Consider the following 23,272-nt stretch of genomic DNA (forward strand, 5'->3'; position numbering starts at 1 on the left):
TAATAATAGGCCAAACCTGACCATGTAGGAGGTGCAGTCAGGGTTCCAGGGTCACCAGCTGAGAACCTCTGTCATCTCAGCCATATCCTCAGCTCTATATCATAAAAGCTATAACCAGTTTCTAACATCCACACCCCATATCCTTATCAAAAACTCCATGAAGCCCACAATTAATGGAACGATATGTTTAACTGACACACAATTCTTAAAGTTAAATTACTTAAAGGCAAAAAGCCCTCACTCTATCTTTCTCTAAGTCTGTAAGTAGGTGGTGAAATATATGACCTATAGTTTCCCATTTAGATACTTGTAGTCTCTGTAACTGACAAAAAAAAGACCCACATTATTTTGTTTAGGATCTAAATCTCATTTTTCCCATCAACAATCAACCACAGGCTTTACCACAAATCAAAGAAAGGACAGAAGGAGACTTACCTATAGATCACTGAAAAGGTTCTTAGTGTTACCAATTCCAAGGTTAATAATAATTTTAAATAAGTATTCATGAGTGTCAGGTTGCCTACAACATGTATTCTATTTGGCATTAGGATATCATAAGCACTCTGAAATTTAGAATTATTTTTAAGGTCTATGGCAAGCTAAAACATGTCCTGCTAATATAATGGCACATATGTTTTGGAATTCAGAATTACTGTTAAGGTCTATAGCAAGCTAAAACGTGTCCTGCTAATATTATGGCACATATTTTTTAACACTCTCCTACCTTTCTCTCCGATTTCTTGTAGAGCTTTTTTCCACAGCTGAACAGACTTTTCATATGATCCTAATAAGAAACACTCTTCCCCTAGAAAGTTTTTAACCAACGATTAGTCATAGTTAATTATATTACTTCATAAAAATTTACTTTGTTTTAAAATTCAGTCAATGGCACTCAGTCAGGAATTATTTTGAAAAACAAATCATTACAACCAATTAGAAATTCAAAGTCTGGTTAACTATGTCATTTATTCATGGAGTTAGAAAATATTCATAAAATACTCACCATTGATAGATTTAAGTTCTAAGGTTTGATTCAAGCAATCTCCAGTACTCTGTAGGTTAGCCTGCAAATGACATAACAGGGACTTGACAGTAGATGCTTCATGTGTCATCTTTTCAGTTAACTGACTATCAGCTTCAGGAACTCTTCGATTTAATTGTGCTTGATACCATAAAGTTTTTTTGTACAGTATTCTCCAGAGAATACACAATCTGCAAATAAAATCAGGTAATTATCAAAAGCAAATTTCAGGCTAATGATGAGTTTAGCCTCCTTTTGAGCCTTTTTTTTTTTTTTTTTGCCTGTATTCTTCATCAGTATAACATACAAACAAACTGATCACATTTAAATATAATGCAAAATAAAATGATCAAATAATGCCTTATATAAAATCTTCATAAATATTTTAAGCAATCTTTTTTTTTTTTTTTTTTTTTTTTTTTAAAGACACAGGGTCTTGCTATGTTGCCCAGACTGATCTCAAACTCCTGGGCCCAAGTGATCGTCCTACCTCAGCCTCCAGAGCAGGTGAGATTACAGGTATGTGCCACTGCACTCCAGCCTAGGAAACAGGGTCTTGCTCTGTTGACCAGGCTGAATTGCAGTGGCTCCATAACAGCTTACTGTAGCCTCAACCTCCTGGGCTCAAGCAATCTTCCCAACTCAGCCTCCCAGGCAGCTGGGACCACAGGTGCACCACACTGTTTTTTGTTTGTTTTTTTTTTCTTTTCAGGCAGGGTCTCCTTCTGTCGCCCACACCAGAATGCAGTGGCGTGATATCTGCTCAACCACCACCTCCTGGACTTAAGCAATCCTCTCGCCTCAGCCTCCTGGGTAGCTGGGATTACACATGCCAACAGGCCTGGCTAATTTTTTAGTTGTGGAGTTTCATCATGTTGCCCAGGCTAGTCATGGGGTCAAGTGATCCACCTGCCTCAGCCTCCCAAAGTGCTGGATTACAGGCATGAGCCACTGCGCCCAGCCTAACTTTTTTAAGAGGTCATTTTGGCCAGGCGCAGTGGCTCACGCCTGTAATCCCAGCACTTTGGGAGGCTGAGGTGGGCGGATCACCTGAGGTCAGGAGTTCTAGATCAGCCTGGCCAACATGGTGAAATCCCGTCTCTACTAAAAATACAAAAATTAGCCAAGCGTGGTGGCAGGCGCCTGTAATCCCAGCTACTCAGGAGGCTGAGGCAGGAGAATCACTTGAACCCAGGAGGCGGAGTTTGCAGTGAGCTGAGATTGCACCATCGCACTCCAGCCTGGGGGACAAAAGCAAGACTCCATCTCAAAAAAAAAAAAAAAAAGAGAGAGGTCATTTTTTAACAGTACTTAACTAAACCAAAATCTTTCAACATCATGGGTTTTCCGAGACTAAGAAAATACGTATTGCACAACATTTGGCATAAATCCTGCAATTTTTTTTGGCAAACTAAAAGTGTATACATTTATCACATATAACATGACATATTTAACACGATGTTTTGAAGCATGTACTTAAATATTTTAAAAAATAAAATCTGTAATGCTGAGTGCTAACAGATACAAGGTTTCCTTCTGGCCGGGCGCGGTGGCTCAAGCCTGTAATCCCAGCACTTTGGGAGGCCGAGACAGGCGGATCACGAGGTCAGGAGATCGAGACCATCCTGGCTAACACGGTGAAACCCCGTCTCTACTAAAAAATATAAAAAACTAGCCGGGCAAGGCGGCGGGCGCCTGTAGTCCCAGCTACTCGGGAGGCTGAGGCAGGAGAATGGCGTGAACCCGGGAGGCGGAGCTTGCAGTGAGCTGAGATCCGGCCACTGCACTCCAGCCTGGGCGACAGAGTGAGACTCCGTCTCAAAAAAAAAAAAAAAAAGGTTTCCTTCTGGGGTGATAAAAACGTTCTGAATTAGTGCTAATAGTTTCACAACCTTATAAATATACTAACAAACACTGAATAGTACATTTTAAAATGATGAATTTTACAATATAGGAATTGTAGCTCAGTTTCTAAAAAAGTAAAAACATCCAAACTAATAGTATCCCAGTATTTATTAAAATAAGTGATTATACCTGTGTCCTGGCTGTTGCACAAGATTTACTACTTGAGGATGAATCTTGAAAAATGAGTTCCAAGACCAGTTTTCCTGAGAACCACTATCTCGAAACATTTGAAAAATAGGTACCATCAATGAATCTTGAGCTGTTATTTTACTTCCATCAGCTGATGCTGAAATAACTTCAGGCTGAAGACTGTATACACCATTTAAATTGTCAGCTACCATTCTGAGTAAATAAAAACAGGCTAAAAGTGTCTCTGAGAATAACTGACCCTTTTGTTGCTGAGTCAGCAAAAGTTTTATAGTATTTGAGGTCAGCTTTATCAAATGCCCCACATCTTGTTTGTATCTTGTATCCCAATAATGGATTGATAAACACTGATGAAAAAGTTGAAAGATACAAAGTATCCATGCATTATGTCTTGAGCTTTTGCTTAAAAAAAGATCAAGTTTGGGAAAAGGACATTTTATAAATTGAAGAATGTAAAAAAAATGAGTGATACAAACTACTATGTAATTTAACATTAAATTTTTTTCTGTCACAGTTTTTGAAATTCCTATAGTCCACGCAGCAAGTAGACTTTTCTGGATAGAATGCAGTTCTGTAATGGTTCTGTCTGTCTCCTCACTAGCATCCTTTGCATGTATCGTATCAAACATAGATGCAAATTCCAATCTTCCTTCCTTCATAGTACTACACAGCCCATCATCTCTTTTGTTCCAAAAAGGAAATAAGTTGTCTGGAAAGTGTCTGTCTTTGTTAGTTTCTTCTGCTTCAAAATCCTAAAACATGAGGGGAAAAAAACAATACTTAATACCATTTAATACCTTATCAATAGAATCACTTCGGTGTTCTTATATTTCTCTTCCCTTTAACAAGAGAAAAACAAAATATGTTTCTTGGAATAAAGTCATAATTGTTCCAAGCAAATAAAATACTGCTACTAAGTACCTGAAAATCTGCTGTATTTTCATTTAAATTTATTGTTTCTTCTGCCTGCAAGAATTTGGGGACAGTGAAATCGGCTGAACTTTCATTTCTTTGGTGTTTTAACAGGCTAGACCTTAAGGAATTCAGTGATCGCAAATTCAGTCCTTTGCCTTCTGGCTAAACAAGAAAAGATGAAAGATTTCCAAGAGCAAAACGTTATCTGTAATTCTATTATAAGCAATTAAAAGTTCTATAGACAACTGTATACAATTCAAGGACATTATTGTCAGTAAAGTTTTAAATTTGAAAAGAAAAAGGCAACTTTTCCCAATGATATAAAAAAGCCCTGTACCTTAGACAAGATCACACTTTGATATATTTTCTCAAGCCTTTGGGTTGAATCAAGTAGAAGTGATCTCATGTGCACTGACGGAGACAAGCTATCAAGAAATCGAAGGGTTGTGACCATATATCCATCAGATATAACGAGGTAGGGTAACTGTGAGTGTGCTTTTATAGAAAATCTCTGTCTCATAGGGTCACTATCAGAAGCTGATGAATCAACAGAATTATTTGAATCTTGAAACGTAAACTGCTGTGGTCTAGTAAACAAACATCAAAATACAAGAATCAGTAAGAGAAAGATCTTAAGGAAAGTAACGTTTTTCAAAAAAAAAAAACAAAAAGTTACAGAACAATGAAAAAGCAAGCAGGTGAAACACAAAAAATATTAAATGTGTATATATATCTTTCAGGAAAATATAACACAGTGATTAAGACAAAATAATATATAGGTTCGTATGTTTTAAAATTTTCCTAAATGGTAGCATTTATTCTATTTCATATTTAATCTACATACAACCTATTTCAGAAAATAATTTTACTATTAAAGAGAGTTAAATAGTTAACTTTCCTCTTACCATATATTTAAATATACTTACACAAATAAAATTATGAGCTATCAGTATACTTTTTATTAAAGAGGAGAAAGAAAAAAGTTGAGAAGATTTGGAGAGAATGGTGGTGAGTAAAATTTTACCTATTTAAATTTGAGTTTCCACTTAACTTAAACATACATTATTGTTATTATGATGTACCTGATTCTGATTACTTAATATCACTCCTTATTAAAGTTGGGGCTTTACAACTATAAAAGGAACAAAACATCAAAGTATATTGTAATATTTTTCTGGTTAGGCAGCTATTCAAATACAGATTTTTTTTTATTAGTCAAATGGCAACAATAGAAAATTGGTAATTACAGGACATACACACCACAGACATCTGTAGAACCATTAAAAATAATGCCTAACATGGAAAGATATAAAGGATATACTGTTAAATCAAAAATGAAAAATAGTAAACAGGAGATATCACATAATTTAGTCTTTAAAAAAGAAACAAATATTGCTATTATCATTGTTATATGAATATTTTTAAAATCTGGGGGACAACATACTAAAATGTTAATAATTGTTACATTTGAAGTATAGGATTACAAGTATTTAATTTTCCACATTATTTAGTTTTGTAAATTTGATTTTTGAGTGCTAAAATAAATAATGAATACTATACTTTCATAATCAGAAAAAAAGCAATCAGTTTTGGAAGGCCCCAAATATTAATTTTAAAGGAGAATATGAGAAAATTCTAATGAATTATGAATTAGACCACAAGTAAAGAAAAAATACTTTCACTGCAGGAAGTGACACATTTTTCCATTAGCATTACCAACTGCTAAAAATTGTCATTTTTGGGAGGCCGAGGCGGGCGGATCACGAGGTCAGGAGTTTAAGACCAGCCTGACCAATATGGTGAAACCCCGTCTCTAATAAAAATACAAAAATTATCTGGGCGTGGTGGCACGCCTGTAATCCCAGCTACTCAGGAGGCTGAGGCAGAAGAATTTCTTGAACCCAGGAGGCAGAGGTTGCAGTCAACCAAGATCACATCACTGCACTCCAGCCTGGGTGACAGAGCAAGACTCCATCTCAAAAAAAAAAATTAAATTAAATTAAATGTCATTTTTTTGCTAGATATAATCAAGGAAGCACCCTACCTCAGTTTCCTTTCTACAAAGCAAAAGGAACAGATTAATTTCAAAGGTCTTTTCCAACTTTTCTGTCTTATAAATAGTTATGCATATGTGTCTAGCCACATATAATCAACATCAATAATAACAAATATTTACTCAGCACTAATTTTATGCCAGCCTGTGCTGATTTACAATTATGTATTATCTTACTTCATTCTCTAAACCCTAAGACACAATTAGTGTCACACTCATTTCACAGTAAAAGAAACAGGCTTAAAGAATAACCCTTCTGGCACATATACACCATGGAATACTATGCAGCCATCAAAAAGGATGAGTTTGTGTCCTTTGTAGGGACATGGATGCAGCTGGAAACCATCATTCTTAGCAATCTATCACAAGAACAGAAAACCAAACACCGCATGTTCTCACTCATAGGTGGGAACTGAACAATGAGATCACTTGGACTCAGGAAGGGGAACATCACACACAGGGGCCTGTCATGGGGAGGGGGGAGGGGGGAGGGATTGCATTGGGAGTTATACCTGATGTAAATGACAAGTTGATGGGTGCAGCACACCAACATGGCACAAGTATACATATGTAACAAACCTGCACGTTATGCACATGTACCCTACAACTTAAAGTATAATAATAATAAATAAATTTAAAAAAAAAAAAAAAAAAAAGAATAACCCTTCTGCAGGATTGGAGATCAAAAGAAATTTTTAAAAATAAAAAAATTGGTCGAGTGCGGTGGCTCACACCTGTACTTCTAGCACTTTGGGAGGCCAAGGCAGGTGGATCACCTGAGGTCAGGAGTTCGAGACCAGCCTGACCAACATGGTGAAACCCCTTCTTGTAACTAAAAATACAAAATTAGCCAGGCGTGGTGGCACATGCCTGTAATCCCAGCTACTTGGGAGGCTGAGGCAGAAGAATCACTTGAACCCGGGAGGGGGTGTTGCAGTGAGCTGAGATCACACCACTGCACTACAGCCTGGGCAACGAGCGAAACTCCATCTCAAGAAAAAAATAAATAAAAATGAGAACAAAAATTTGAAAATTAAAAAAAAAAAGAATAACTAACCCAAAGTCATACAACTAATAAGTAAAAGAACCAGTATGTGAATCTTGATGTGACTCCAAAGCCAAATTGCTACTTCATCTCACAAGTAAAAATTATATGACACATGCTATGCATGTAACAAAATATCACATGTATCCCATAAATATGTAAAATATTGCGTATCAATAAAAAAATTTTAAAAACAACAAAAATTAAAATACGGCCAAATCCTACAGTTTTCTATCCATTTCCAATAAATTTTCCCCTTTGGGAAAATTCATATGTAAAGTTAATTTTGAGTTATTAATTTTCTAAGTGCTATTCTTTTATAACAATAAACGCTATATCATACTTTTATTAACTTTTATATCAAAGATAATTTTTAGTGTTATTAAATACTTAAATAACTTATACTTACATACTCACGATGTCAAATTTTCACCAGGATTAACCACAAAAAGAAATACAAGAAAACTATAAATAAGAAACAGATATCGAGATGACAGACTCAAAGAAAAAGTAAGACAATTTGAAAGATGAAATTTTTTTAAATACACAGTAAAAGTAATACAAAACAGAAAAAAAATCTATAAACAAATTAACACAATTCAAATGTCTCACCTATATGTTATTAGTGGATGAAGAGGAATAAATTCTGCTGGCCCAAATTCTATAGAGCAACCAAATGTAATTAATGTTAACAATTCACCTTGGCAGGTCAATAAAACCAGAGAGCCACGTTTTAACATACAAGCCAGAAAAAGACTATCATGCGTCCAGCTGATATCACCTACCCAGTAGGACCTGTAATAAATAAAAAACAACATGTTTAGAAAAGATACTTTACAATGTTTGTGACGATTTAAAATGGGCTATACCAAGCAGAGGTGTGAAAGTTCAAAAACTGAGGGTGAAAGAATGACTGGTAGTAGACAATTGCCATACATATTTCATGAATTTTACTTCCTAGAACAAAGAAGTTTGTTCAAAACATCTATCTCAACAATATTCCAATTAGAAATTCATAAGCAATTAAAAATGAAAATATTTGGCCAGGCGCGGTGGCTCAAGCCTGTAATCCTAGCACTTTGGGAGGCCGAGGCAGGCAGATCCCCTGAGGTCAGGAGTTCAAGACCAGCCTGACCAACATGGTGAAACCCCGTCTCTAGTAAAAATACAAAAATTAGCTTACTAAGAGTGGGGAAAGGCTCCTGAAGACAGGGAAACAGTAAGACAAAAATCCACAGGGCTTCACACCCCAAAACAGGCTTTCATAATCTCTGAGTGGGAGAAACCCTCAACCCACTAGGGCCTTGGGCCTCACATATGGAGCTGCCTAAAGATTGCTCAGAGACATTGCTCCGAAAAGGGAAAGCACATGGAATCCCACAGGCATCCAAGCCTAGAGCAGCCTCAGAAAGCCTAGATACCAGGGATCTACAGACTTGGCTGCTGCTGCACTGCTTCAGGGAGGAAGAGGGGAGACCAGGCGCTCTCAGGCACTCCTGGGAGGCTCCCTATCACCCTGCTATGGGCTGCTGTTGAGACCGAGATGTGAGCAGGCTGCACTCCTCACGGCTTCTTCCCTACACTGCTTGCCTGGGAGGGATACCACCCTCTCTGGTCCCAGGCCCAAGGTACCATTTTGAGTGTTTACAGCTGGGTTACGTCCCACCCTTGGGCTGAGTTGGGGCTGAGGTGGCTGCAGGCACCACCCAGCTCAGGGAAGAACAGGGCAGACCAAGCTCTCCTAAGCACACTAAGGACAATACCCACTGACCTGCCACAGAGCAGCTATGTCACTAGAGACTAGTCCCCCCAAACCATCACAACTTCCAGTAACTCCAACATGGACAACTTGGGTCCTAGTGGGTTGCTTCACCACTACTACTGCCATCGCCCATACCATGCCAGATACTCAGAGGCCTGGGAAACTGCCCACACACCTAGACCACCACTCCCACTACTAGCTTCTAAGCATGCCACCTGGAGGCCCAAGAATCAGCCTTCAGGACCCACCAATACCAGGGCCAGTATAAGGTGGTCTAGGGCCTAAAAACAGGCACACTCACCCCACTGCTGCCACTACTAGGGCCTGAAGACTGGCTCAGTTGTTGTCCAAGTCCCTAGCAAAACTTCACCATAACCTCACCTAATAACTATACCTTAAGCCACTGAGGAAATCACAGATGCCACCAACCCTGTGTACTACTGAAGAAGTCATACAAAGATTACATTACCACAAGTATGCAAAATCAAAGCCAAAGTATCCTACTCAATCAACAACATACATCTTCAGGAAAAAATTCTCCTCTATAAATGCATTTTCAAAAAATTAAAACAAGCAACTGCTGTACCAGATGTACAGACATGAATGGAAGGACACAGAAAACATAAGAAAAGCAAGAAAATATGACACCACCAAAGGACTACAAAAACTGTCCAGCAATAGATGCCAATCAAAAATAATTCCCCCAGAGGTTCTAAGATGGCTGAATAGGAACAGCTCCAGTCTGCAGCTCTCAGTGTGAGTGACGCAGAAGACGGGTGATTTCTGCATTTCCAACTGAGATACCGGGTTCATCTCACTGGGGCTTGCCGGACAGTGCGTGCAGGACAGTGGGTGCAGCCCACCAAGCGTGAGCCAAAGCAGGGCGAGGCATCGCCTCACCTGGGAAGCACAAGGGGTCAGGGAATTCCCTTTCCTAGCCAAGGGAAGCTGTGACAGACAGCACCTGGAAAATCAGGTCACTCCCACCCTAATACTGCACTTTTCCTTTCCAACGGTCTTAGTAAATGGCACACCAGGAGATTATACCCCGCGCATCGCTCGGAGGGTCCCATGCCCACGGAACCTCGCTCATTGCTAGCACAACAGTCTGAGATCAACTGCAAGGCAGCAGCAAGGCTGGGGGAGGGGCACCTGCCATTGCTGAGGCTTGAGTAGGTAAATCAAACGGCCAGGAAGCTTGAACTGGGTGGAGCCCACCGCAGCTCAAGGAGGCCTGCCTGCCTCTGCAGACTGCACCTACGGGAGCAGGGCATAGCTGAACAAAGGCAGCAGAAACTTCTGCAGACTTAAATGTCCCTGTCTGACAGCTTTGAAGAGAGTAGTTGTTCTCCCAGCACGGAGTTTGAGATCTGAGAACGGACAGACTGCCTCCTCAATCGGGTCCCTAACCCCCGAGTAGCCTAACTGGGAGACACCTCCCAGTAGGAACCAACTGACACCTCACACGGCCAGGTGTCCCTCTGAGACGAAGCTTCCAGAGGAACGATCAGGCAGCAACACTTGCTGTTCTGCAATATTCGCTGTTCTGCAGCCTCCGCTGGTGATGCCCTGGCAAACAGGGTCTGTAGTGGACCTCGAGAAAACTCCAACAAACCTGCAGCTGAGGGTCCTGATTGATAGAAGGAAAACTAACAAACAGAAAGGACATCCACACCAAAACCCCATTTGTACATCACCATCACCAAGACCAAAGGTAGATAAAACCACAAAGATGGGGAGAAACCAGAGCAGAAAAGCTGAAAATTCTAAAAATCGAGTGCCTCTTCACCTCCAAACAAATGCAGCTCCTCGCCAGCAATGGAACAAAGTTGGATGGAGAATGACTTTGACGAGTTGAGAGAATAAGGCTTCAGACGATCAAACTTCTCCGAGCTAAAGGAGGATGTTTGAACCCATCACAAAGAAGCTAAAAACCTTGGAAAAAGATTAGACAAATGGCTAACTAGAATAACCAGAGAAGATAAGATCTTAAATGACCTGATGGAGCTGAAAACCATGGCACGAGAACTACGTGATGTATGCACAAGCTTCAGTAGCCGATTTGATCAACTGGAAGAAAGGGTATCAGTGATTGAAGATCAAATGAATGAAATGAAGCGAGAAGAGAAGTTTAGAGAAAAAAGAGTAAAAAGAAATGAACAAAGCCGCCAAGAAATATGGGACTATGTGAAAAGACCAAGTCTACGTCTGAATGGTGTACCTGAAAGTGACGGGGAGAATGGAACCAAGTTGGAAAACACTCTTTAGGATATTATCCAGGAGGACTTGCCCAACCTAGCGAGGCAGGCCAACATTCAAATTCAGGAAATACAGAGGACACCACAAAGATACTACACGAGAAAAGCAACTCCAAGACACATAATTGTCAGATTCACCAAAGCTGAAATGAAGGAAAAAAATGTTAAGGGCAGCCAGAGAGAAAGGTTGGGTTACCCACAAAGGGAAGCCCATCAGACTAACAGTGGATCTCTCGGCAGAAACTCTACAAGCCAGAATAGAGTGGGAGACAATATTCAACATTCTTAAAGAAAAGAATTTTCAACCCAGAACTTCATATCCAGCCAAACTAAGCTTCATAAGTGAAGGAGAAATAAAATCCTTTACAGACAAGCAAATGCTGAGAGATTCTGTCACCACCAGGCCTGCCTTACAAGAGCTCCTGAAGGAAGCACTAAACATGGGAAGGAACAACCAGTACCAGCCATTGCAAAAACATGCCAAATTGTAAAGACCATTGATGCTAGGAAGAAACTGCATCAACTAATGAGCAAAATAACCAACTAACATCATAATGACAGGATCAAATTCATATATAACAATATTAACCTTAAATGTAAACAGGCTAAATGCTTCAATTAAAAAACACAGACTGGTAAATTGGATAAACAGTCAAGACCCATCAGTGTGCTGTATTCAGGAGACCCATGTCATGTGCAGAGACACACATAGGCTCAAAATAAAGGGATGGAGGAAGATCTACCAAGCAAATGGAAAACAAAAAAAAGCAGGGGTTGCAATCCTAGTCTCTGATAAAACAGACTTTAAACCATCAAAGATCAAAAGAGACAAAGAAGGCCATTACATAATAGTAAAGGGATCAATTCAACAAGAAGAGCTAACTATCCTAAACATATATGCACCCAATACAGGAGCACCCAGATTCATAAAGCAAGTCTTTAGAGACCTACGAAGAGACTTAGACTCCCACACAGTAATAATGGGAGATTTGAACACCCCACTGTCAACATTAGACAGATCAATGAGACAGAAAGTTAACAAGGTTATCCAGAAATTGAACTCAGCTCTGCACCAAGCAGGCTAATAGACATCTACAGAACTCTCCACCCCAAATCAACAGAATATACATTCTTCTCAGCACAACATTGCACTTATTCCAAATAACAGGCATTAGAGACTACAAAAGACGGGAGTGGAGTGAGGGCTGAAAAATTACTTATTGGGTACAATGTTCACTATTAACACTAAACGCCCAGACTTCACCACTACACAACATATGCATAAAGAGAGTGAACTTATAAGTTATCAGTATGCCTCAGGGGTAAGAGAGATCAAAAAGAGACGAAAACCTATTTAAAAGAATAATAAATGAAAACTTCCTAAGTCTAGCAAGAGAGTTAGACATCCAGATACAGAAGGCCCAGTGATCCCCACGCAAATATACAGCAAAAAGGACTCCACCAGAGGATATTATATTCAGAATGTGTTAAGTCAAAGGGAAAGAAAGAATTTTAAAATTAGCAAAAGAAAAGAGTCCAGTCACCTATAAAAGAAACTCATCGATTTCCTCTAGGTTTTGTAGTTTGTGAGCGTATTATTTCATAATAGTCTTAATAGTCGTCGTATTTCTGTTGTATCAACTATAATGTTTAGAACTGGAACAAGACAAGGATGCCTACTTTTACCACACTTATTCAACATAATGCTAGAAGTCCTAGTCAGAGCAATCAGGCAAGGTAAAAAAATACATGGTATCCAAATTATCACTGTTCACTGACAATATAATCTTAAATCTAGAAAACCCTAAAGACTCCACAAAAACTCTTAGATTTGATAAATTAACATAGTAAGATTTCAGGATTCTTTATATAACAAAATGAATATACAGAAATCAGTATAAAATACACCAGTAACTATGTAGCCAATGACTGAATCAAGAAGGCAATCCCATTAACATTAGCTACAAAAAATAAAATACCTAGCAATATATTTAATCAAGAAGGTAAAAGATCTCTATGAGGAGAACTATAAAACACTGATAAAAGAAATCATAGATGACACAAACAAATGAAAAACCATCTCATGCTTATGGATTAAAAGGCCAGTATCATTAAAATGAACATACTGCCCAAATAAATCTACAGATTCAGTGCAATCTCTATCAAATTACCAGTGCCATTTTTCACATAATTAGAAAGAACAATCCTAAAACTCATATGGAACCAAAAACAAAAGAACAAAGCTGCAGGCATCATATTACTTAATTTCAATTTTTTTTTTTTTTTTTTGGCGACGGAGTCCCGCTCTGTCACCTGGGCTGGAAAGCAGTGGTGCGATTTCAGCTCATTGCAACCTCTGTCTCCTGGGTTCAAGCAATTCTCCTGCCTCAGCCTCCTGAGTAGTTGGAATTACAGGCGCCCGCCACCACGCCAGCTAATTTTTGTATTTTTACTAGAGACGGGGTTTCACCATGTTGGTCAGGCTGGTCTTGAACTCCTGAACTCATGATCTGCCCGCCTCTGCCTCCCAAAGTGCTGGGATTATAGGCATGAGCCACTGCCCCCAGGACTTTTTTTTTGTTTTTTTTGAGACAGAGTTTCACTCTTGTTGCCCAGGCTGGAGTACAATGTTGCAATCTCTCGGCTCACCACAACCTCCGCCTCCTGGGTTCAAGCGATTCTCTTGCCTCAGCCTCCCGAGTAGCTAGGATTACAGGCATGTGCCACCACGCCCAGCTAATTTTACAAAATCCAGTTTAGTAGAGACAGGATTTCTCCATGTTGGTCAGGGTCTCCAACTCCCACCCTCAGGTGATCCACCCACCTCGGCCTCCCAAAGTGCTGGGACTACAGGCGTGAGCCACCATGCCCAGTCTACTAATTTCAAACTATACTGCAAGGCTATAGTAGCCAAAACAGCATGGTACTGGTATAAAAACAGCACACAGATAAAAGTAACAGAATACAGAACCCAGAAACAAAGTCACATTCCTACAACCAACTGATCTTCAGCAAAGTCGATAAAAATATACACTGGGGAAAGGACACCCTATTCAATAAAAATAGTGCTGGGAAAATTGGATAGATGTGCAGAAGAATGAAACTGGACCCATACCTCTCATCATATACAAAAATTAACTCAAGATGGATTAAAGACCTACACATAAGGCCTGAAACTATAAAAATCCTAGAAAACCTAGGAAAAACCCTTCTGAACATTGGGCCAGGCTAAGAATTTAAGGCCGCATCCTCACACGCAAATACAACAAAAATAGACAAATGAGAATTAACTAACTTAAAAAACTTCTGCACAGCAAAAGACACAATTGAAGTAAAAAGACAACCTACAGAATGGGAGAAAATATTTGCAAACTATGCATCTGACAAAGGGCTAATATCTAGGATCTATGAAAAACTAAGACAACTCGACAAGCAAAAAAAAAAAAAAAAAAAAAAAAAACCTCATTAAAAACTGGGCAAAGAGCATGAACAGACATTTCTCAAAAGACATACAACCAGCCAATAAACATACGAAAAAATGCTTGGCCGGGCGCGGTGGCTCAAGCCTGTAATCCCAGCACTTTGGGAGGCCGAGACGGGCGGATCACAAGGTCAGGAGATCGAGACCATCCTGGCTAACACGGTGAAACCCCGTCTCTACTAAAAATACAAAAACTTAGCCGGGCGAGGTGGCAGGCGCCTGTAGTCCCAGCTACTCGGGAGGCTGAGGCAGGAGAATGGCGTAAACCCGGGAGGCGGAGCTTGCAGTGAGCTGAGATCTGGCCACTGCACTCCAGCCTGGGTGACAGAGCGAGACTCCGTCTCAAAAAAAAAAAAAAAAGAAAAAAGAAAAAATGCTCAACATCACTAATCATCAGAGAAATGCAAATTAAAACCACAATGAGATAACATACCAGTCAGAATGGCTATTACTAAAAAGTCAAAAAACAACATGTTGCAAGTATGCAGAGGAAAGGGAACATGGGAACATGAGAAAAGGGAACAAACAAGTTTGGTGGGAATGTAAATTAGTACAATCATTATGCTACAGACATTTCTCAAAGAACCAAAATAGGAACTACCATTCAATCCAGTAATCCCACTACTGGTTATATAACCAAAGGAAAGAAATCATTATATCAAAAAGATACTTGCACTCATATATTTATCACATTACTATTCACAATAGCAAAGATAGGGAATCAACAAAACCATCTAACAACAGAGGATTTTTAGTAGAGATGGGGTCTCATCGTGTTAGCCAGGATGGTCTCGATCTCCTGACCTCATGATCCAGCCACCTCAGCCTCCCAAAGCGTTGGGATTACAGGTGTGAGCCACCACGACCGGCATCAAATACTACATATTATAACTTGTAAGTTGGGACTAAACAATGGGTCCACATGGACATACAGAGTAGAATAACAGGTACTGGAGACTACAAATGACGGGAGGGGAGTGAGGGTTGAAAAATTACCTATTGGGTACAATGTTCACTATTAACACTGAAAGTCCAGACTTCACCACTACACAACATGTGTATGTAAGAAATATGCACCTGAGGCCTGGCGCGGTGGCTCACGCCTGTAATCCCAGCACTTTTGGAGGCCAAGGCAGGTGGATCACGAGGTCAGGAGATCAAGACCACCCTGGCTAAAACGGTGAGACCCTGTCTCTACTAAAAAAATACAAAAAAATTATCTAGGCATGGTGGCGGGAGCCTTTAGTCCCAGCTACTGGGGAGGCTGAGGCAGGAGAATGGCATGAACCCAGGAGGCAGAGCTTGCAATGAGCCAAGATCGTGCCACTGCACTCCAGCCTGGGTGACAGAGCGAGACTCCATCTCAAAAAAAAAAAAAAAGAGGAGGGGGGAGGGATTGCATTGGGAGTTATACCTGATGTAAATGACGAGTTGATGGGTGCTGACGAGTTGATGGGTGCAGCACACCAATATGGCACAAGTATACATATGTAACAAACCTGCACGTTATGCACATGTACCCTAGAACTTAAAGTATAATCATAATAATTAATAAATTAATTAATTAAAAAAAAAGAAAAGAAAAGAAATATGCACCTGTACCCATTAAATATATATATTTTTTAATTGTTTTAATTTTTAAAGACTATAAACCCCCCAGGCTCCCTGACTAAATAATGGTCTTTCCAAACAAGCCTTTTTCATTTCAGCCTCTCCAATTCATCCCAACATTTCTCTACTTACTCATGATTAAATTTCTCCCAGGAAGACACAAAAATAAATGAAAGAGAAAAGAAAGTATGTTATCTACTACCCCACCAGACCCTTCCTTAAAGTATTTAAGGCATTCCTTATATAAAGCAACTTTTAGGCTGGGCATGATGGCTCAGGCCTGTAATCCCAGCACTTTAGGAGGCCAAGGTGGGAGGATCACTTAAGGCCAGGAGCTAAAGACCAGCGTGGTCAACATAGCAAGACCCTGTCTCTACAAAAAACTTTAAAAAGTTAGCCACATACAGTGACACACACCTGTAGTCCCAGCTACTCAGAAGGCTGAGGAAGAAAGGACTGCTTGAGCCCAGGAGTTCAATGCTGCAGCGAGCTATGATCACACCACTACACTCCAGCTTGGGCAACAAGTAAGACCACTTTTTTTTTTTTTTTTTGAGACAGTCTCCCTCTGTCGTTCAAGCCATTCTCGTGCCTCAGCCTCCCAAGTAGCTGGGACTACAGGTGCATGCCACCACACCTGGCTAATTTTTTTTAATATTTTTTTTTAGTAGAGATGGGGTTTCACCATTTTGGCCAGGCTGGCCTTGAACTCCTGACCTCAGGTGATCCACCCACCTCGGCCTCCCAGAGTGTTGTGATTACAGGTGTGAGCCACCACACCCAGCCTCAGCCTCCCAAAGTGCTGTGATTACAGGCGTGAGCCACTGTGCCCAGTCTTTTTTTTTTTTTCCTTTGAGACAGGATCTTGTTCTGTTGCTCAGACTCAGACCGGAGTGCAGTGGTGAGATCATAGTTCACTGCAGCCTCTATTACCCAGGCTCAGGTGATACCCCCTATCTCAGCCTCCCAAGTAGCTGGGACTACAGGTGTCCACTACCATGCTCAGCTAATTTCTTTCTATTTTTCAGTAGAGACAAGGTCTCATTATGTTGCCCAAGCTGGTCTCAAACCCCTGAGCTCAAGTGATCCTCCCACCTTGGTTTCCCAAAGTGCTAGAATTAAAGGAATGAGCTATCACACCTGACAGAGACCCATCTCTTTTAAAAGAAAAAAAGAAAAAAAAGACAGACAAAAGAGTTCTTACCTAATAAGTGCAGCTGGAACCACGCGACTCTTGTTACTACATCCTTTAAGGCTACCACAGAGAGTAACAAAATTCAGTGTGTTTATAAATAATACCTGAGTTGCCTAGAAAGGAAAAAAAGACAAGAAAACTATTAAAATTATTTTACTGTAACCATTACTTATAATTCTGGCGACATAGAGATCTATTACTATATTAATAAACTATCTAGGGAGAATTTCTCAACTGGCAAGGCAATATTGACCCCTGGTAGCCTTTGCTCTTTTATGTTCCACCTTAAGAACATTAGTTACCGCAGTGCTCTTCTTTCCTCTTTTTCCCTTATTCTTTTTTCATTTCTGAGAGCCAAGTTTTGAGAGTTACGGCATCTAATTTAAAGAACTTTACCAATCCACAATGTCAAGTTGGATTAAACACCACCAACTTAAAGAATATAAAGTAGGCTGGGCACAATGGCTCACACCTGTAATCCCAGCACTTTGGGAGGCTGAGGTGGGAGAATTGCTCGAGCTTAGGAATTCAAGACCAGCCTGGGCAATATGGCAAAACCTCATCTCTACCAAAAAAATACAAAAATTAGCCAGCCATGGTGGTATAAGCCTGTGGCCCCAGCTACTTGGAAGGCTAAGGTGAGAGGATCACTTCAGCCTGGGAGGTCAAGGCTGCAGCAAGCCATGATCGCACCACTGTACTCCAGCCTAGGCAACAGACGGAGACCCTGTCTCAAAAAAAAAAAAAAAAAAAAAGGGAATATAAAGGAGTATTTAGAAAAAGAAAAATCTCAAAACTCGAATAATCTCCTTCTTTTGTAGATTACTTTCTAAGACAGATATTTACTGACCTTGGGGTCTTTCTGATTAAGAGTTACTGCCAGGGTAAGGCCATCTCTTGAAAAGGCAGAAAGTAGAGCTCCTCTTGACTTTACTGATTCACATTTAGGAATTAGACTGCAGAGATGACAGTCTTGTTGAGCCCAATGAACATGGTATGGCAATGATCTAAAAAAAAATGAAATAATTGAAAACAAAATGTATAGTAACTTTTAAATTTATATAGAGTTCATTACAAAAATTAAAGGATTCATCCAAATTCCTACATGTGCACATGTACTTAGGGAATATTTTAGAGACTATGTTAATCCATTGTGTTGCTGTAAAGGAATGCCTGAGACTGAGTAATTTATAAAGAAAAGGGGTTGGCTGGGCATGGTAGCTCACGCCTGTAATCCCAGCACTTTGGGTGGCGGAGACAGGTGGATCACTTGAAGCCAGGAATCTGAGACCAGCCTGGCCAACATGGTGAAACCGTGTCTCTGCTAAAAACACAAAATTAGCTGGGCATGGTGGCGCGCACCTGTAATCCAAGCTATTCAGGAGGCTAAGGCAGGAGAACTGCTTGAACCTGGGAAGCGGAGGTTGCAGTGAGCCAAGATCGTGCCACTGCACTCCAACCTGGGCGACAGAATGAGACTCCATATCAAAAAAAAAAAGAAAGAAAGAAAGAAAAGGGGTTTACTTGGGCTCACGGTTCTCCAGACTGTGCAAACATGGCTTAGGCATCTCCTCGGATTCTTGTGAGGGCTTCAGGAAGCTTATAACCATGGCAGAAAGGAAAGAGTGAGCAGCATTTTCCCAAGAGAGGGAGTACGGGAGAGAAGGAGGAGATTCCAGGCTCTTTTAAACAACCAGATCTCCCGTGAACTCAGCGCAAGAACTCATTACTGTTAAGCAGAACACCAAGTCATTCATGAGGGATCTGCCCCCTTGACCCCAACATCTCCCACCAGGCCCCACCTCCAACATTGCAACATTAAGGATTATTTTCAACACGAGATTTGGAGGGGATGAACATCCAAACTATATCAGAGACCTTTCAGAAGTCTGTGCACAAAAGAACAGCTGCAGATTAGCTAAATAAATTGAATATCAGAGTTCCGTTAGTACAGCCATGTTTTTATATGCATCCCCAAATATATTATACCTGCTTCCACTAAAAGTTTGGATAAACATATTTCAACATAATACCAAACATTTTTACAGGAATTTAAAAAGTAGGTCAGGAGTTCGAGACCAGCCTGGCCAATATGGTGAAACCCCATCTCTAATAAAAATACAAAAAGTTAGCCAGGCATAGTGGTGGGCACCTTAGTCCCAGCTACTTGGGAGGCTGAGGCAGGAGAATCGCTTGAACCCGAGAGGCAGAGGTTACAGTGAGCCGAGATCACACCATTGTACTCCAGCCTGGGTGACAGAGCGAGACTCCGTCTCAAAAAAAAAAAAAAAAAAAAAAAAAAAAGCATATTTTCTATTAGGCTTTTCAGAATAAAACTATTTTTAAATAAAATAACACTTAAGCATTTAAAGGTATAACAGCAAATCAAAATAGTTATGTCCCTTTTAAATTTCAATTGAATTCTTTTCCAAAATAGTTACTTTTATAGTCTTAGACAAGTAAAACCATAGCTTGTCTTATCTTTTACAAGTTCTCAAAGAAGAGAAACAAGACAAAAACAAGATAAACTTTCTGGATTAAACATTTAGAAATAAGAGAGGAAGAAATGATTTGCAAAGCCTCAGAAATCAAAACTCACAATAACATTTACAAATTTTATTACATGTATATGGATCAAAAGATAATAATTGTTTAAAAAGGGATAGAAAACATGGGGCCGGGTATGATGGCTCATGCCTGTAATCCCAGCACTTTGGGAGGCCAAGGCAAGATGATTGCTTGAGTCCAGGATTGCAAGACCTTGTCCGTTAAAAAAAAAAAAAAAAAATGAGCCAGGCATGGTGGCATACACCTATAGTCACAGGTACTCAGGAGGCTGAGCTATGATTGTGCCACTGCCTCCCCAGTCTGGTTGACAGAGCAAGACCCTGCCTTCAAAAGAAAAAAAAAATCAGTAAGGAAATAAGAAAAAAACATTTACCTCACCTTATGGATATAAATACATTCTCATGCCACCGAATTGCTAGAAATGTTAACTTCAGGCATTCCCCAGAATAAAAAGTAAATGAACACAGGCAGCAGTCTCCAAATAACTGTAGACAAATTTAAGATACTTTAGTATAAAATTAATGTGAAAATAAATCAAGATACTAAATATATATATATATTCCTCATCATAAACTAGTAAAAAATATTGAGATCTTGCTTATATTTTTTATTCTTAACATTAAGCTAAAGACTAAGTAATTTTTTTCTGAGCCAGAGGCAGGTCTCAAATATGAGGTTGTAGTTTATGCTCTCAAGGAAATATTGACATTTATTGTGACTATAACTGAAACTATTCTTACATGTTTATTTTTCTCTTTTTATACTTTTATACTATTTAAATTAGTGCACCACCCTGAGAATGGGGAGGGGGGACAATAAAACTTTAAAATGCAATTTCTAACAATAGTGGTTTGGATAATAAAATGCTCGTCCATACATACAAAGAATACCAAGCAGCTATTTTAAATGTGTTTTGGTTTTTCAAGTTCATGAATCTTTTATTTCCCAATTAAATGGCATATTTAGTATCAATTCTAGCTTGTTAAATTACCAAACAAGAATATATATATACATATATATATATATATATATATTTTTTTTTTTTTTTTTTTTTTTTTTGAGACAGAGTTTCACTCTTGTTGCCCAGGCTGGAGTGTAATGGCATGATCTCGGCTCACCGCAACCTCCATCTCCTGGGTTCAAGCGATTCTCCTGCCTCAGCCTCCCAAGTAGCTGGGATTACAGGCGTGTGCCACCACACCTGGCTAATTTTGTATTTTTAGTAGAGACGGGGTTTCTCCATGTTGGTCAGGCTGGTCTTGAACTCTCGACCTCAGGTGATCCACCCGCCTCCGCCTCCCAAAGTGCTGGGATTACAGGCGTGAGCCAACGCGCCTGGCATAACAAGCTATATCTTTAAATCAAGGATAGAGAAAAGGAGTTCTAAGTTAAAACTACTTTTAATAAACACTTTTTAAAAATGTGACCCAAGAAACATAAAAATATCTTTTCCATATAAGAATTGCACAATTACTATGAAAATTTATGGTGACTAAAGATATACAGTTATACTATTATGCATTCTGCTAATCTGCTTCACAGATAAGAGTCTGAGACTGATTTTACCTCATTTTTTATAAAAACAGCATTCACTACAGCTTCTTTATCTTCAATGGAAGGCAAGAGAACTGCTTCTTCAGGTATGACCTGGGACCACCGACCCACCAATGAAAGGCTCTTAGAAGATAAGATACTCTTTAATTCCAAATATTCCCAAAGAAATATGCATCCAGGTGTTATGAGCAGAATTCTTCTCCCATTTCCAGATACATACAAATAAGGTCTCAAAGAGCTTGCTAAAAAAAATAACAAAAAATGTAATTAAACCTCTGAGGTCTAAATTCCCCCCAACAAAGTACATAATTTATGTATTCTTACAATAAAAAACGAAATAATGTTACCATTCAGGATGTCAAAACTAAGGCACTAGCAAAAAATTAAAAATACAACCCAGGCACAGCAGCTCATGCCTGTAATCCCAGCACTTTGGGAGGCTTAAGGAGACGGATCGCTTGAGCCCAAGAGGTCAAAGCTGCAGCTATGATCATGCCACTATACTTCAGCCTATGTGACAGAACAAGATCCTGTCTCTAAAAAAGAAAAAAGTACAAAAAATAGCAACATTTATCAAGTACTTATGTGATATTAGAAACCTATTATTATCACAGAAATATTAGGCATGCCAGAATTTTCTTCTTCAAGTTGAATCTCAGTATCACAGATAAACATGACCAAAAATACATACATATATATACACATACATGGAAATATATATTCCTACAGATATACATATGCACATATACAGAAACACATTTTCAAGACAACAACAGAAAAATGTTTCATCATGTTCTCCTATTTTTCCTAGTTAAATGAATTTAAACAAATAAAAAAATTTCCCACCGACTGTAGCTTTGATCATTTCCTTAGGCTTTTCAGTTATTAGTATAGTTTTCAAACAATCTTGATCTTTGTTCCAAAGGAAAAGCTCTCCTGTAGTTAGTACCCCAGCCAGCCAGGCATCTGTTTCCAAAAATGAAATGCAATACTTATAATCTAATATTTTCTTTAATATCACCCTAAGTTATTAAAAAATACAGTTTTAGTCATTTGAAAATATCAGTACTACTTAACCATTAATGGACGTTGTTAGGACAATAACATCCTTCAAGAAAGGCTGCAGACTAGGAATTTTCTTCTTTATCTTTCCTGATAGCAAATTAATTTCATTTATGAATTTATCATCCAAAAGAAAAACAGCTTCTTTTTCCTAAGAGAAGAAACATGTGAAGGACTCAAGAGGTGTCCGAAATTAATTCAACTTACTGCCTAAATAAATTATCCAGAAACCAAAGCAACATTTAAGAAAGATTATCCATTTGACCACAAATCATAAAATGAACATTCAGCTTAATACGCTATAGTAACCTGAACATTTTGAATTCTGTTTTAAGATACCACATTAGAATTAATAGGTAAGGTGACCTAATAGTTGTATTTCAATTTCTTTGCAGTTTAAAATTATAGGAGTGTCTTCTAATTCTGCTAGCCAAAACTGGTTTATCTATTTTTTAATCTTTTTTTGTTGTTGTTGCCCAGCCTGGAGTGCAGCAGATATTTACAGGCACTATCCCACTACTAATAAGCAGGAGAGTTTTGACCTTGTCCATTTCTGATCTGGACCAGTTCACCATTCTTAGGCAACCTGGTGGTTACCCCAGCCCCTTGATCCTGGGAGGTCATCATATTGATACAGAATTTAGCGCAGACACCTAATCGGTATGGCACGCTGCAGCCCAGAACTCCTGGGCTCA

At 39.2% G+C, this 23,272-nt stretch overlaps 1 protein-coding gene across 14 annotated transcripts in view; it reads right to left on the reverse strand.

Annotated features, from left to right (window-relative positions):
• Positions 1 to 23,272, reverse strand: part of CPLANE1 (ciliogenesis and planar polarity effector complex subunit 1) — a 161,175-nt gene that overhangs the window by 133,747 nt on the left and 4,156 nt on the right. For 11 of the 14 annotated variants that reach the window (XR_012413613.1, XR_012413615.1, XR_012413614.1 and 8 more), the window contains exons 3-14: positions 22,593 to 22,728; positions 22,362 to 22,481; positions 21,528 to 21,757; positions 20,340 to 20,446; positions 18,244 to 18,400; positions 17,403 to 17,506; positions 7,699 to 7,881; positions 4,326 to 4,575; positions 3,995 to 4,150; positions 3,056 to 3,825; positions 1,004 to 1,212; positions 725 to 805 (exon numbers count right to left, since the gene is read on the reverse strand). Coding sequence is in view for 11 of the 14 variants with exons in the window: in XM_065546163.1 (XP_065402235.1) it covers positions 725 to 805; positions 1,004 to 1,212; positions 3,056 to 3,825; positions 3,995 to 4,150; positions 4,326 to 4,575; positions 7,699 to 7,881; positions 17,403 to 17,506; positions 18,244 to 18,400; positions 20,340 to 20,446; positions 21,528 to 21,757; positions 22,362 to 22,481; positions 22,593 to 22,728 (2,503 nt within the window). In the remaining 3 variants the exon portion in view is untranslated. Of the gene's footprint in view, positions 1 to 724; positions 806 to 1,003; positions 1,213 to 3,055; positions 3,826 to 3,994; positions 4,151 to 4,325; positions 4,576 to 7,698; positions 7,882 to 17,402; positions 17,507 to 18,243; positions 18,401 to 20,334; positions 20,447 to 21,527; positions 21,758 to 22,361; positions 22,482 to 22,592; positions 22,729 to 23,272 lie in introns of all 14 variants that reach the window. The other 3 variants (XM_045393633.2, XM_073993311.1, XM_073993310.1) reach the window with 3 other exon arrangements.

The sequence above is a fragment of the Macaca fascicularis genome, chromosome 6, assembly GCF_037993035.2.
Source record: "Macaca fascicularis isolate 582-1 chromosome 6, T2T-MFA8v1.1".
Taxonomy (NCBI): Eukaryota; Metazoa; Chordata; class Mammalia; order Primates; family Cercopithecidae; genus Macaca; species Macaca fascicularis.